This window comes from Lycorma delicatula, chromosome 4 (genome assembly GCF_047948215.1).
Source record: "Lycorma delicatula isolate Av1 chromosome 4, ASM4794821v1, whole genome shotgun sequence".
Lineage (NCBI taxonomy): Eukaryota > Metazoa > Arthropoda > Insecta > Hemiptera > Fulgoridae > Lycorma > Lycorma delicatula.
Window position 1 is genome coordinate 210,852,162 of NC_134458.1, and position 16,400 is coordinate 210,868,561.

Consider the following 16,400-nt stretch of genomic DNA (forward strand, 5'->3'; position numbering starts at 1 on the left):
GTTCATAAGTTAAGTTGATTTTCCATTTTACAGGCACTAAAATAAGTTCAGAGAAACAAATAAATGGTCAATTTATTTGTTTTACCAATATAACTCTAAAAAATATACATAAATATATAAGGTAAAATCAAGAAACTCAAGAAACTGAAAGATATTCTACCAGTGAAAATAAAAAAAAATCAAATAATCATAAATCTGAAAAAGCTTAGTTTTTGAGTTAAAGGTTGTGAAAAATGTCAGCCTGATTTCAACTCAAAGAGTAAAATGAAACCATATTGAAATTCTTTGAACTTAAGGAATACAATTTGAAGGTTTCATATGATTTTTCAACTGAAAAATTTAATAAAACCAAATAGATTCCAAATCTATATGCTATTAATTTTGAAAAGTTACTTATAAAACAAGTTTTTAGGTTTCATATACAATAAATTCATTAAATTGACAGTAAAAAAAAAAGAAGAAATGTTGCAACAAAATGATTCTTATTTTTGTTTAAAATTATTATACAGTATTTTTCTGCCAAGTTTCAGTCTGTTTTATATTTAAAACAGTCTGATAAAAGTCAACTCTCTTCTTCATATTCTGTTAACATTTACATAGATTTTCTCAGGATAAGATTCTGTACAAAATCTTTCCTTGTTTTGTGAGACACACAGGGTGTCTCACAAAACATAATTATTAACAAAACATAACATAACAAAACATAATTCATAAAAACAAATCAAAAAGAATTAAAGGAAAAAAATAACTTTTAAAGTTATACTTAAATTCTAAATCTTAAATATTTACAATAAAGACCAACACAACTCACTGATTACTGGTAACTATGCTTCAAATTAGTTACACTACTTTGTTATGGATATGAAATTAATGTAGCTACATCCAATTAATCTAAAGTTCAGTATTCAAGGTGCAGTTCAAAAGTAAGGGGTGATAGGTAAGAAAATGAGAAATTTATTAATGGCTTCAAATATTAACATATTTATTTTTCTTCATAATAACCATTTCGTTCCAAACACTTTTGATATCATGAAACATGTTTCTTCAAATCCACTGCAAAAAATTCTGCCATCTGGGATTGAAGCCATTTTGCACCAAGATTTTCAACTTTCACTTTCCTGAAATCATTGAGATGGAAGCCAGTTTTTGACGCATAAGAAGAGATGGTAGTCACTGGGCATGAGATCAGGACTGTACGGGGATAATAAAAAATCTCCCATTCAAATTTTTGAATTGTTTCTGCTGTGCATGCAGCATGTGTGGACATGCATTATCGTGAAGAGCTATTACTAATCTCAGCATTCATCGACATCGCCTTTGAATGGCAAGACAAGTTTAGAAAGTATTTCACAAGAAACTAGTGATGTGATTGATGTTCCAAGTTCCATGAAATCAATCAAAAGCACACCTTTGTGGATCCAGAATGTAGTTGCCTTGATTTTTTCGAAGCTGGGCTTGTTTGAATTTTTTTGGTTTAGGTGAAGCAGAACTAAATAAAAATACAAAAAATGCCACTGCATTTATTGTTGTTTCATCTCAGCACTGATGTATGAAATCCACGTTTCGTCACTAGTGTTGATATGGAAAAAAGGTTTCTCTCTCAAGGTTAAAGCAGTCAAGAAAAGCATGTGCAGACGTCATTTTGCAAACTTTGTGAGCACTTGACTTGTCAACATTCTCAGCACCTATTGTGCACACAGTTTACAGTAACCTAGAGTGTCAGTCATGATTCTCAACAATATCGTCTGAAACTTCTGGAATTTCTAGAATAAGATTGCTAATCATAAAGTGATGATTTTCTATCACTTCTGCATTCACGCACCAGGCCTGGTACTTCTCTGTTCATTGTGAACATTTGAACAACCTTTCTTGAACTCATGATACCACTACTTCATTTTTCCTTTACTCACTGCAGTAAGCCCATATGTTACACACAACTGATGATGAATTTTACACACAATCTTGCAAAGGCAAATAACAATGAACTGACGGCAATGTGGCAATTACATACCCAACAGATCACTTAATGTTACTGCAATTGCTTGAATCAATCAGTGTTGCCAATTGCTATTTATAACTTATTGGCCCTTACTTTTGAACTGCACCTCATAACACTGTTCTCTGAAGATAATTTTATTTAATATTTTTTTCTCCTATTTTTTTTAAATTTGTTTGATTTCTTTTCACTCACAATAGAATTATACAAACATGCCAGTAAAAAGAACAGAAATTCAGTTACAGAACATACCATAGTTTCTTCAGTGGTTCCACTATAACACTAAGTTGTTTGGTATAATAATACTAACCTTTGAATTCAACATTATTTCAGGTGCTCTGTACCATCGTGTAGCAACATACTCTGTCAAAAATCCTGTGTGATCATGATCAGGATCAGCTACCCTCGCCAAACCAAAATCACAAATCTATATATATAAAAAAAAAACATACTATAGAAGAGAAAGGATTACATAATTCTAACAGAAATCAAAAACATTAACTGAAATAAGATTGTATTTTATACCTCACTAACAGTTTAATGTGTAATTTTATGAACATGATTTATATAAAATTTGATTGAATACACTATCAAATGAATAAATATAAAAAATTTTAAATGTGTTTCTGAGAAAATTATCTCATAAATGCTTAACTTGGTTAGTGAAGTTAACTTAACCATTTACAAGCACATAATTTGTGGATTCTGAAACTCTGTTCTCCTAAATATAATAAACAAGAACTTTTAGTGTATTAATGAATAGTGTATTAATATAATTTAGAGAGTTTTTTGAAAAATAAAATGAAAAACTATAAATCCATTAAAATTGAAGGGAAATGTTTATTAAAAAGAAATTATGGATTATGACTCAGAATGCTCTGTCCTTGATAAATCACTCCTGCAATGAGGGAAAAATAGGTAGACTGCATTCCACTTCAAAAGGTTATTATAAAAACGTTATATTATTCTGAAGTATATATTACAATGCAAAGTGTATGTATACCAAAACATAAATCAAAGAAATACACTCTGGGGTATTTTCCTCTGTCAATTTTTCATTGAAGTCATTACAAAAAAACTCCTTAAAACAGTTACAACATTTTTCATTTAAGTGAGTGGAAACATCACAAAGCTTAAGTATTTTGACACAAATAAATTTTATCAGTCATGAAATCACCAGTAAGATAACACAGGACTCCATTTCCAAGAAATGGAGTTTTTTTTGGAGTGGACTCCAAAAATGGATTCCTACAGGAATCCATTTTTTGTCCACTTTTTAAGTAAACCTGATGTAAAATGACTGTTCTTCTTAAGAATGGTTATAATATTTCCAATATTATCTCATGGCAGGTCACCTAAAGAATACAAATGCTTAAAATAAGCTGAAAATTAAACAAGTATACAATGTACCTTCATAATTTACAATGGTATGGTAATCTTTCGAAAAGTTGTAATACATAATATTAAAGTAACAAAAATATTCTTTCATGGAAAGAAGTTAACATAAAATATTAATACTGCTTTAACTTTTACACAATAACAAAAAATAACCAACATACATATCAACTGTACATATGAAAAAATTTCAAATTAGATCAATCATGTAATTATAGAGTGGAGTTAAATTTCAATTAAATTTAATACGATTGGTAAATATAGTACCTTGAGGTCACAAGTCGTATTAAGAAGTAAATTACTAGGTTTCAGGTCTCTGTGAAGTACATTTGCTGAATGAATATATTTCAAACCCCGTAGTATTTGATAAAGGAAATAGCAGATGTGATCATTACTGAGTCTCTGAAACAAGCAAACAAATAATTAAATACAACATTAACTGTACAACATTACACTACACAACACTTAACTGGATGTATTAGGTTATAACTTTACTGTATTTGTAAATTTCCTTCTCAACAATTAACTGACTATAACAATCAGTAAAGAAACCTCTATAAAGTGATTGTTTGCAATCAAAACAAATTTTCAACAGAATTTTACTAATATTGTATTCTTTTTTGATAAATTATCCTAAGTCAGCAAGTTCCTGAAAATTTTTCATCATGAATAAAAAAAAAGCTTTGTTACATTGCATCATGATGCAATAATAATAAATTAAACTGTGATTAGAATTCATAAGTTCTTTAACTATTGTAGAACAAAAGGCATCTCATGGCAGAACTCCTGAGCCCAAATCATTATCATTATTATTAACTGATTCACACCTCATTAAACCATCCAAACCATTCAAAATGCTGAGTACAATTAAAACAAGTTTTATTGTATGCTTGCATCAACACATCATGTTTTGATAAATACACATAAAATTTCATTCTTATATGTTGCTTGGGTAAATCACTCATTACAAAAATGGCAAAAATATACAATGACTGACTTAAACAGTTACAGCATACAAACTGTACAACATACAAAGAATGATGTATTAGGTTTTACTGATGGTACAACCACCTATCAATGAAATTCCCATGACTTTTACTTACTTTTTGAACAAACCTCCTTCATGTACATAAGGTGATCCAGAAAGAAAGGTCAGTGTAGGAAGTAGTACAGAAAACTCAATACAGTCAAAAACACAATTTAGAGATTCTTTGTTTTTTAGTTATAGTCTTTGAAATAATTGCTTTTTTATTTCCTGATATAAGTAAATTATGATCCAAATATCAAATACACATGTGAACTTTGTTATCTAGAGTGAAACTTTTGGTATCAAGTGAAAAATTTAAAAAAAAGTTTAAAAATATTTTCTAATACTTAGCAAAATAATTTAAAAAATATGGGCCAAAAAAATCTTTTCATGCTTTAGGTAATATAATGAAGCTTTTTTATAATCTAAAAAATGCACTGCAAATAATAAACTTCATTTTTAAATCTAAATATAAACTATGACGATGTAGTTTGAAAATGAATGTTAGAAAACCCAAAGTAATGAGAAAGGAGACAATTAGTTACAAAGACTGTCTATGCAAAAGAAGGTTGAACTGAAGACATAAAACAGTTCAGTTCACAGTTCACATTAATCAGGTGTAAAAACATAAAATAATAAAACTGTCACAGTAAGTGTGTCAGACGATGGATTTCTGGTTTTAGTTAACTTTGAAAACAAAACTCCCACTTTTTTAGCTCTAACTCTAGTTCCTTTGAACCGATTTGTTTGAAGATCAATAGGGCTCTATTCCCAATAGGTTTACATCACCCCCTAAGTTTTGTCAAAATGGTAAGATTTGCATCTGGTAGAACGGACAATAAACTCTTATACATACATACCTACATACAAACACATGTATATAAACATTGCATAACTGTGTTCAGGAGACACCAAAACATAACGAAAAGCTGGTCCTCCTCCCTTCCAACACCCCCTTAGAAAATCTGACAAGTTGCAGTAGCGATTTCTACAAATTCTTTGGAAATCAGCTAAAAAAAAATAGTATTTATTGTATTACTGTTCAATTATTTAAGTTTCTCATTTAGGATATCAGAATTTAATCAAAAAAATTATTTCTAGTTAAACATTTAATTTAGTATACATTATAATTTATTTAAATATTACTTATGACAGTATAAATATAATTATTTTGTACACTTCAGCAGTGCTACGTAGGCATTGTATAGAACAGTTAATAAACATCAAACCAGTCTTATCTCTTAAACTAATATATTCTTAAAAAATAAAAGGAAATTTAAAAACTGTGCTTAGTAGAACAAAAAAAAAACTGAAATGCACCCAAACCCTGTTTTTGGCTCTAACTCTGGTTCCTGTGAACTGATTCACTTGAAAATCAATAAGCCACTACTCCCAATAGGTTTAAATCACCCCACAAAGTTTTGTCAAACTCGGTTAGGATTTGGATTAAATACAGCAGACAAAAAATCTAATACATTTATATATATTTAAATAAACATGCCTACGTGCAATAGTGATTTCCAAATTCTTTGGAAATTTGCTAAAAACAAGAATATCAATTTTTAACAAAACATAAATAGTTGCAATGTAGTAAGATGGACCAAGTATCTTGAATAATGTTGTTTGTCTATACAAGATGAGAAGTGTGAACACTAAGAAAAAGGAAAATAGTAGAAGCATTTGAGATGTGAGCAGGAAAGATAATGGAGAAAATTAAATGGGCAGACATAGTAAAAAAAAAAGAAAAGAAGTAATGAGGAAAGTGAATGAAAATCAAAAAAATTAGCGATAGGTAAGTTAGGATATATAGGGGAACATAAGAATTGATTAACATTATACTAGAAGAGTCAATAAAAATCCAGAAAAGACAGACCAGATTGAGTGAAAATTATAGGCAATCTAAACTGAAATGGGAACTATTAGAAGCTCAAACGTTTGGCTGGGTACAGAGGACCTAACTCAAGCAGATAATTATTTGATGATGAATGTTAAGTGAGCAGATGAGTCACACAACCAAAACACAAAAAGCAAGAGATGATCCTAATCCTTTCTCGGTTATTACAATATTATTAGTGATACAACAGATACATAATAAAAAACCTCCTTCTTTGAATGTGGAGTGATATAATTATGCTACTAAGCTATTTCAAATTCAATATCTTTTAACTTCCAAGTTTAAAAATATCCTTTTGTACGTATTTTATTTATTCATCAGATCATTTATGGTTTTAAATTAATTTAATATAATATTTTTTAAATAATCTAATTTTTAAAATTTAAGATTATTCCAAAATTGTTATTTTATGTTTATTTACATATAAATGTTCTACAATATTTGTATTTTTTTTATAGGTTGTTATATACCCTAAAAATATTTCCTTAAATGACCTGTTGGTTTTGCCTACATCTATTTGTGTACAACTATGAGATTTACTTTTATAAATTTCTCACTAAATCTACCAATGTATTGTTTTTAGCGGATTTCCAAAGAATTTTTGGAAACTGCTACTTTGCCCAGTCAAATTTTCTACGGGGTAGTCAGGGGGAACGGACCAACTTTACTTTAAATTTTGGAATCTGAACATTTTGGACATTTTCATGAACATTTTGGATTCTGCAATGTTTCTAAACATATGTATAAATAAGATTTTTTATCCATTCTACTGGATGTAAATCGTGACCGATTTTCATGAAACTTAGTGGGGTGATGTAAACCTATTGCGAACAGAACTCTATTGATTTTAAAGTAAATCAGTTCACAGGAATCAGAATTAGAGGCAAAAAACTTGGTTTTTGAGAACAGTTTTTGCTTTTTTTTGTTCTACTGGACAAAAAAAATTAATTTTTGATAATACCAACAGATGCAAGTTGCTTTCCCAATGGTCTGAAAACATCAAGTTTGTAACCAACATCAGATTTCTAAGAGCACCACCAGGTGCGAGCTGGTTTCGCAATGATTCAAATTCAAAATATCATGTTTGAAGTCGTACCAGATTTTTGTGAGCACCTCCAGGTTCAAGCTAGTTTTGCAAAAATCCAATATGTGATCTGATATGAAGAAAAGTGGTTAGTGTCCAAAAATCAGTTTTGAAGTTTTAATTGTTTTGGATCAATTTGAAGCTTTTCTTTTTTCTTGAGCATGACTTCAAAAACAAATATATTATGGGTAACAATATCAAAGTTGGTTGTCAGCAAGTAACACTGTTAAGCAACTGATGCAGCTACAATTAACTATGTGAAAAGGAGGAAGAAAAAACAAATGTACAAGTACAATGTTTATTGGAACAATACAGAATATCTTGCAGTATTACAAAAGTACACATGATACTAACATGACATGAATTACAAAAAAAAAACTGAAAGCTAGCTAAAACACCAAAAGAAATATTTTTTCAAAAATCATTACTGCAGTGCCACGCTGTTTCTTTCTTAACTAAAATCAGAAATCTGCCCTTCTGATGTATTTACTTTAACAGAGTTATTTTTATTAATAAGCTCTAAATGTGACATTTCTAGCAGATTTTAATGAATAAACTGTAAATCACTTTGTCATGTACATTAACTATTTTATTTATATTGTTATTTAGTTATTGATTTTTCAAGGAAATTGAACAAATTTTTAAATTTGTCAAAAAATAGTAACTGCAACAAATTCTATTGACAATGTAGATAAAAAATATTTCAACAAAATACAATAAATTAAGTTTAAACATTTATTATCTTGTCTGACTTAATTTAAAAAATGTACTATTTTTAATGAAAAAAACTGATTAAAAGGATTTTCTAAGCCTTTAATACATTTTAATGAGTACTAAAATGCATTTTCAATGTAAATTTTTCAAAATTTTACTGATTAGATATTCATTAAAGGAGTACAGATTGGAAAAATGAAAATTATATAAACTGAGAAAGGTTAAACAGAGTAGGTTTTTTTTTAAAATTGCTTGTTTGCCAGAAACAGCTTTATATCACAAACTCTATGACATCACCACCTGACAGCCCAAGTTCATCACATCATGAGTTCAGTAGACTATTCTGTTGTGCAGTGTGCTGTATTGTCCCTTAGAGTTCGAATAAATTTTATTTTATAAATTTTAATTCCATTTTTATTTATTTACGAGGGCTATTCAGAAAGTAAGGAACGTTTTGGAATTTTAAAAAACCAAGTACAAGAAAAACTTTTTATTATATACATGTGAAAGAGGGACTAAATACTACTTTTCAACATAATCACCATACAAATTCAGGCACTTATCATAGCAGTGGACAAGCTTTGAAATTCCTGTGTCATAGAATTCTGCCGCCTGTGATCTCAACCACTCAGAGATGCACCCATCTTGCACAAAATTTGTGGTAGCCTAGCTTCTGTGAAACAATTTCAAACAATAAAGTCCGTGAAACTTGTGGGAAACATAGAGAAAGCTCAGTTATTGTGAAACGGCAGTTTTCACGGATCTTTTCGTCAACTTTGGAGACCAGATCGTCAGTCACAATGCTCGGACGTCCAGTCTTCTCTTTATCGTGAACGTTTGTTCGGCCATTTTTAAACTGAATGCACCACTTCCTGACAGAACTTTCACTCATTACGTTGTTCCCGTACACTTCACACAGTTCCCGATGAATTTCTATTGGTTTTAAGTTTTTTGCCAACAAAAAACGAATCACAGACCGCACCTCACAACTGGCGGGATTTTCGATTGCAGCAGTCATTTCAAATTTGTATATAAAAAAATGGGCAGTGCGGAGATGTTCCCGTTGTCACGGCTGGACGCTGACTGAGGTGTCGAGCACAAGCACACCAATATATACGCGATTGGCGTGCGCCTATCGGGGTCAGGTGGAAACGTTCCTTACTTTCTGAATAGCCCTCATATCTTGATTACTATCCTTCCACTAGGATTTTATACATAAAAATAATAAACCATATTATTAAAAATGTTGTGCAGCAGTGTGTACAGATGTTTGAACCACAATGACAAAAAAATATGCGAACTAAAAATTCCATTAAAATTAATTACAAGGCACTTAAAAAATTTCAATTACTAATTAAAAAATTGCTAATGATTGGGAAGAAAACAGATCCACTGTTTGAAACTGGGAAGTGTACCTTCTGTGTTTGCAATTCTGTGTTTGCATTCTGTGTTTGCATTGGTTGTTAGAATCTGAAAAATTTGACCTGATAGAGCAAACAACACATGAGGGAACAATTGTACTTGGTTTTTGGGAACAGCAGTCCAAAAATTTATTCAGGACTACAGATTTTTTATAACAAACATACCTCAGGTTTTTTTAACTGGATTATCAGCTATTAATAAACACTTTTTAACCCAAACTTTTGTTTTTAAACTTAAGTTGTACGTAGTAATTATTAAAACCCATGATTTGATATCAGTCTGCTGGATGTTGGATTTTTGTCACTCAGATGCTCATATTCACATTATACTCTCAAGCGTAGATGCTTTTATCATCAGTTAAAATGCAATGCAAGATGGTAGTGCACAGGACAGGCAATGTTTCATGATGTTATATGTAGTAAGGTCATGATGGGGATTGAACTACGAGATATCACAGCCTACTTTATTTATCTAGCTTATGTATGGAATGTATGCACGGTTTATAATTCAAATTTTTTTTCTGTTCTACACGTAATAATAATTAAACAGATAACAATTTTTCTGTTGTGTGCCCGTTTAATTTGAATAATAATGGTGTTTCAAAAAGGACAGAATCCTAAGATTAAGAAGGTAAATTTTATTTCTCCCTATATGTCAGTTGAAATGTCCTTTTCTTATTTATTAGTGCTATACCAGTATAAATTCATCTCTACTGTGTTAGTTATGTCATTTTCTGAGGACGAACATGTGTTTATTATTGAGACTTATTGCGCATATAAATCTTATGAATGAGTGAGACAGGTTTCGGATAAAATTTCCCAATTCTTCAGTTTCTAATAAGTTGACAATATCACTTCTGATTAATAAATTTTGTGAGACTGGGAGTGTACAAGATTGGAAAAGCACATGTCGAACATCCTGTTAACAATAGAAGTTCTGGAGGATATGAAAGAACATTTGACTCGCTCACCCAGAAAATCGCTCAGAAAGTTATTTTCACAGGCTGGGCTTTCAGGGCTACTATAGAATTACAATTGCATGCTTACCGCATTGCTATCGTTCAAGTACTGAAAGAAGTAGACCACGAAAAACATTTACAGTATTGTTGTCGGTTTTGTTCTCTTGTTGATGACAATGGTATAGAAATATTTGATTGTGTTTACTTCAGCGACGAGGCCCAGTTTCCCTTAGAAACCTTGGCTACATTAACAGCCAAATCTGCCGAATATGGAGTGCTGAAAATCCTCACATGTTTCATGAACGACCATTACACACACATAAAATTGGTGTTTGTAATGTGGCCTTTACTATTTGACAAATCTGTAGACGATGTGGTTTATCGCAACTTAAATGAACAGTTTATTGCCATATTAGATTTACATGAATGAGAATGTCGGTTCCAGGAGGATAACGCAACATTGTCATACTGCTAATGAAATGCTGGATATGTTACAGGAATTTTTTGGCCATCATTTGATATCAAAAGGGTTGTAACCTCCAAGATCCCTAGATCTTTTCATTTGGGGCTATTAAAAAGTTATTTTTTAAAATCAATCCTCATACACTTGATGAATTGAAGTCTAACATTGAAAGTGAAATTTTAAACATTGCTGAGCAAACATTACGAAAAGTATCTGCAAATGTTACGACACGTACGAACCTGCATCAGGATCACAGGAAATCATTTTGAACATCTATTGTAAAGTTATTAAAGGTAATTTTGATATTGTAGTAAAAGTATTTAATTAACATAATATTTTTGTAATAAATTCACCTCGTCAAACAAAGGGGTTGCCTCCTTTGAAACACCTGTTGTTACCAAAAAAGTCATTTTTTTTTTGGTCTTCATAATAATAAGTTGTTTAAATATGTCCATACATATAATTTATAATACAAATATCAAAAATATAGACATTTTCGACAAAATTAAATTTCATAAATAATAAATTAATTTATTTTAATGTAATTATAAAATTAAATACCACCTGAAGACACGGGATCATGAGAAAATCAATTCTTGGAATTAATATGGTAAGTTAAAGTTACCTATTTATTGTGTTTTGGTGGTTTAAATTTCATTTAATATTAAATATAGAAACATACATAAAAGGAAAACTATTAATAATAATAATAATAATGACAAATATGATATCTAAAAAACTGCCTGTGACCAACATGATAATGTAAATTAGACAACTAATATATAATTTAAAACTAGAATTAGTGCAACAGTTGCACGTAATAAATTTAATAATGGTAATTATAATCATCAAACATAGTAGAATACTCTTAAAATCAAACATATCATCGGCAAAGTAAAAAATAATTTTTAAAATATTATTAACAGTAATTATAAATTATAACACCTAGAAAAATGACAAATATGTAAGTATAAAAATTAATCTGTGAATCACCAAATTAATTATGAAAGGTTTACTTAAGTTGTTAGAAGACCAAACCTGGCATGTTGGTATTAGCCAAGTTAACAAAAATGCAAATTTTAGCATTCAACCAACTCAGAAGATAGAAATTCATAAATTTATTTCAAGAATAAAAACTTTTTAATCTGAATTTCAGCTTTTTAGCATCTTAAGAAGTGAACAAATTAGTATCCATTGATTTAGTCCTTATATTCACCCTTTAGATGTAGACTTTTTTGGAAAGACTTTTAACGTATACCAGGGTTTATGCAAAATCCTTTCTGCAAGATATAAATTTTCTACTTTAGGATAACCAGATACACTGAAGTAACAATTTTTCTTTTTAATTTTATGTACAAAAATTACAAATTTACTTAAAAATTATATACTTTAAGAAAGCAATAATAAAAAATACCTGTGTCTTCAGTAATTTATAAAGGTCTGTTTCCATGAGACACTGTACAATGTACACATCTTTCATTTGATCTATTGTCACTGCCCTTAAAATGTCACGTATATCGATAATCTGTAACAGAAGTAAACAAAACAATAAAAAAAATTCAATAATTCCAAAAAGTTATTGGTTATTTTAAATTTAATAATCAATAAAGTCACATTAATTTCAAATACCTGAATTCATTAACACGTGAATTCATGTGTACACATACACATAGAAATAAAATTACATCATATTATGTACATTGAAATATAAATATAATACAGCACGGTATTAGGATGGCATGACAAAACAATAATAGTGTAAAAATGGGCAAATAAGCACAACTTTGACCTATGAACACATGATGTCACACCCCCTCCAGATCAATATCAAAGTCAACCCCTCCCATCCACGAACCAATAGGATTGCAATATTTTGGCCACGTGATGCTTAATTGCAAATGGTGTCGAGGATAAAATGAAACGAAGACATAGCAAGTTACTTCCCAGTAATATCAGGTGTTTAGTTATAGGTCCTTCGATCTTTGGTAAAACAAGGTTTTTAATTTAATTGACCATAATGGTTTGCGTTTTAGCAATTTGTATGTATTTTCTAAATTTACCGAAATATGTATTTTTACAAGAAGTGTTATTTGACACTGAAGATATAAATTATCACCCTTTGGAACAGTGGTAGTCAACCTGGTCCCTACTGCCCACTAGTGGGTGTTCCAGCTTTCATGGTGAGCGGCAAGGGTATGTCCGATACTGTAGCACTTTCCTTTTTTTAAATTTAATTGGTTTTTTAAACAAATTTTCATAGCATTATTTAAAAACATTTTCATTAGGTTTTCATAAAATTTTCTGTGACAATTAAAATTTCAGAAAATATACTATTTATATCGCCGGCACATAAGTTTAGTTCACATTACATAAGTAAAACTAAATGGCACTATAGTGCAACCACAAACAAAAGAGCCTCGTCCCAGAATAGCTCGCAGATCTGGTCAATATGCAGTTAGATTTGTGAGAGTGAGCACGTGCCTACAGCTTCAAACAAAATATTGTGAAATATTGTGTTATTTTATAAAGATTTATTCTGCCAAACTTAGCAAAAGTACGACATAAAGTATTTGGTAAGTAATTATTATTACACGCTTTAACTTGCTGTAAGTAAAGTTACTTCCCTACTTTATAAATCATCATTACTGTGGAACCGGTGGGCGGTTAAAATATAATACTACTAACAGAAATGCAAAAGTGGGCAACAGATATAAAAAGCTGACTACAATTGCTTTGGAGGATGCTGTTGCTCCTGAAGAAACAGAATCAAATTCGGTAATGATTTTTGTGAGTGTTGTTTGCAAAAAGCAAAGCAATAGTACAAATTACTTCGTTACAGGACATCCTAATAATATTGCAATGTTCTATTTATGTCAGACGTACAGAAAAATCCCAAAATAACTAGTATGAGACAACACAAACTTTTGGTATTCCAGCAAGACATATGTAATGTAAGGCATGTTTACGAAGAACACATAGCCCGGACATGACATTTGATGAATTTAAATACTTACGCGTTTGTATATGAAATCGCAACAAAAATAGTTTCTTAGTCATTGATAAAGAAAGCGCAAATACAAAGGGCCGCTACCGCTTTAACTTCGACTCTACAATACAATACAATTTGTTACAGAGTACAAAACGTACACGCTAACCTGCACCGTTTTGAAAAGCCCGTGCCCTAGCCTGGAGAACCCTGTAAAAGTCAGCGCGCTAGCGAGCCCGCTAACCTGTACGCTTCCGTTAGCGGGTCCGCTAACAATTCTGCTGGCATATACATACATATGTATGTATATATACATACATTTGTGAGAAACATTCTTACATATATCATTACTTTTGGTTATGTCTACGATGGAGGATGGCCAGCAATCACCTTGAAGATCACAAAGATTCGAAAGAACATCAAGAAAAATATATGCGGCCTTGCAACTCGGTTTGAGTGAAAGAGATTACATGTATGAGAAGAAATTTAAACATATCACCGAACCGATCGAAAAAATATCGACAGGCGAAATAATCGGGGTAAGCCTAATGATGAAGTCGAATCTGCAATTCCGATAAACCATCCGCATCCCGCGATGAAAGATAACGAAAAGCATTATGAATATGATGATGACGTACAGATGGACGATTATCGGGTTAGAATGATGAGAAAATGAGAAAAGAAATGGATGAACCCACCGGAAGAAGTTGTAATTAAACGTATGCAGTCCGAGTTGAACGAACGCATACAAACTAAAGGGACTGTTCCACCTGAGTTTACATCACTTGCTGATTTACGGGAAGTGGAGATGCCGGGACAGATGAGGGTAGTGCTTAAGCTTAAAAGACTTACGTCCTCACCTACAGGAAAACTGCATGCAGGTCGTGGCACGGTGAAGAGTCAATTTGAAGGCGAACTGGCTAGGAAGTACATGCTTGATGGCGTAAATGATGTAAAAAATAAGATCGATAAAGTTTACGGAATTTACTTCAAACGTGATTACGTGAATTTACGAAACGTGATTAGTGAAAATCGGAGACAAATCTGTATATTTCGATCAAGACGAAGGAAATTTTATAGACAACACAAGATTCCAAGGCACGCGCAGATTATGCGAAATCCTTTTTAAAAATGAACAGGTCCGTAAATATATGCCGACGAAGACCTCAGAGAGTAAAATGAGATTCTCATGCTTACGAATGCTCATAAAGATTACCGATACTCATCGAGACATGATAAAATAAAATCGAATGTCCGTTCAAAATATAAGAAAATAAAGAAATCTTTTCCGACACAGAAGAAAAACTGGCAGAGGGGACAACATAAGGACAACAATGGTTTTTTATGCGACCGCAAGACTCGATTATGTCTACTTTGAAGATCCGAAGGACTTTTGTGAAAGATTAAAATTGTTGATAACTTCAAAAGAGGCCGTTCATAACAGACGGCTATTTTTAAGGTGAAGTTTAATGTAAGAAGAGAAAATCTCATAGAAGGAGAGGTTTAAAGATATGGGACAAAGAGGTGGAATTGGTCATCAATAGACAACAGGCGGCATAAAAGAAATTTATTCAATTAAGAACGGATGGAGCTACGGCAGAATGTATAAGGTAGGAATTTGGGGAAGCAGTGGTGAGAAAGAGACAAATAGATTCGTGGATTAAACACTATACATACAAATTTGTGGTATAAACGTATCAAGGAGAATCAGATTGAGCAGATACAGGAAGAGGTAATCTTTGATCCGATGATTAAGGAACTGGATGAAGTATTACGGAAAATTAAAAAAAAAAGGAAAGCAACGGGTATGGATGGCTTGAATTTGGAACCGATTAAATATGGAGGTGTATTTCTGATTTACATTTTTTCAACTTATTAATATATGCTGAAACAAATATGATCCCAGAGATATAAGGACATCAATAACTATATCGATTTCAATTTACAGATGCCTTGCTGTATGGGGGCGGAGACATGGGCAACACAAACAAAATACTTAACAGAGTATAAGCTACAGAAATGCGCATTCGTAGAAGTGTTCATTTTCGGATAAGATCCCCAACGTAAAAACTCGAAACGACTTTCATGTGAAGCGTAAAATGGACGGATGAGTCCCAAGGAGGTGCTGAGACAGGCCAATGGGAAAAAGGAATATTGGCAGACCAATGAAGATAAGGTGATAGAACTTATCACTCAGTTTAGTGAACGGCAGATTAAAATGGAATTTCCTATTAGTAACTTATAGAAATTATTCTTTTGAAACCAGAAGAGGTATTATCACTTAATCCTGGAAAGAAGAAGAGGAAGAGAAGAAGAAGAAAGAAGAAAAAAAGGAAGAGAAGAGGAAAGGAGAAGGAGGAAGAAAGATGGAAAAAATCGAAGACGTAGATATGAAGTTGAAAGATGAATGAACAGTGAAATCTGCGTTGAAAATGATAAGGAGAATCCGGATCAAAATAAA

At 31.4% G+C, this 16,400-nt stretch overlaps 1 protein-coding gene across 2 annotated transcripts in view; it reads right to left on the reverse strand.

Moving 5' to 3' along the window:
• LOC142324261 (mitogen-activated protein kinase 1) overlaps positions 1-16,400 on the reverse strand; it is a 466,575-nt gene that overhangs the window by 14,433 nt on the left and 435,742 nt on the right. Inside the window, exons 1-4 of one of the 2 annotated variants that reach the window (XM_075365138.1) lie at positions 12,583-12,727; positions 12,368-12,478; positions 3,659-3,793; positions 2,307-2,423 (exon numbers count right to left, since the gene is read on the reverse strand). In XM_075365138.1, the coding sequence (XP_075221253.1) occupies positions 2,307-2,423; positions 3,659-3,793; positions 12,368-12,433 (318 nt within the window). In that variant the 5' untranslated portion in view covers positions 12,434-12,478; positions 12,583-12,727. Of the gene's footprint in view, positions 1-2,306; positions 2,424-3,658; positions 3,794-12,367; positions 12,479-12,582; positions 12,728-16,400 lie in introns of those variants that run through there. The other variant, XM_075365137.1, reaches the window with a different exon arrangement.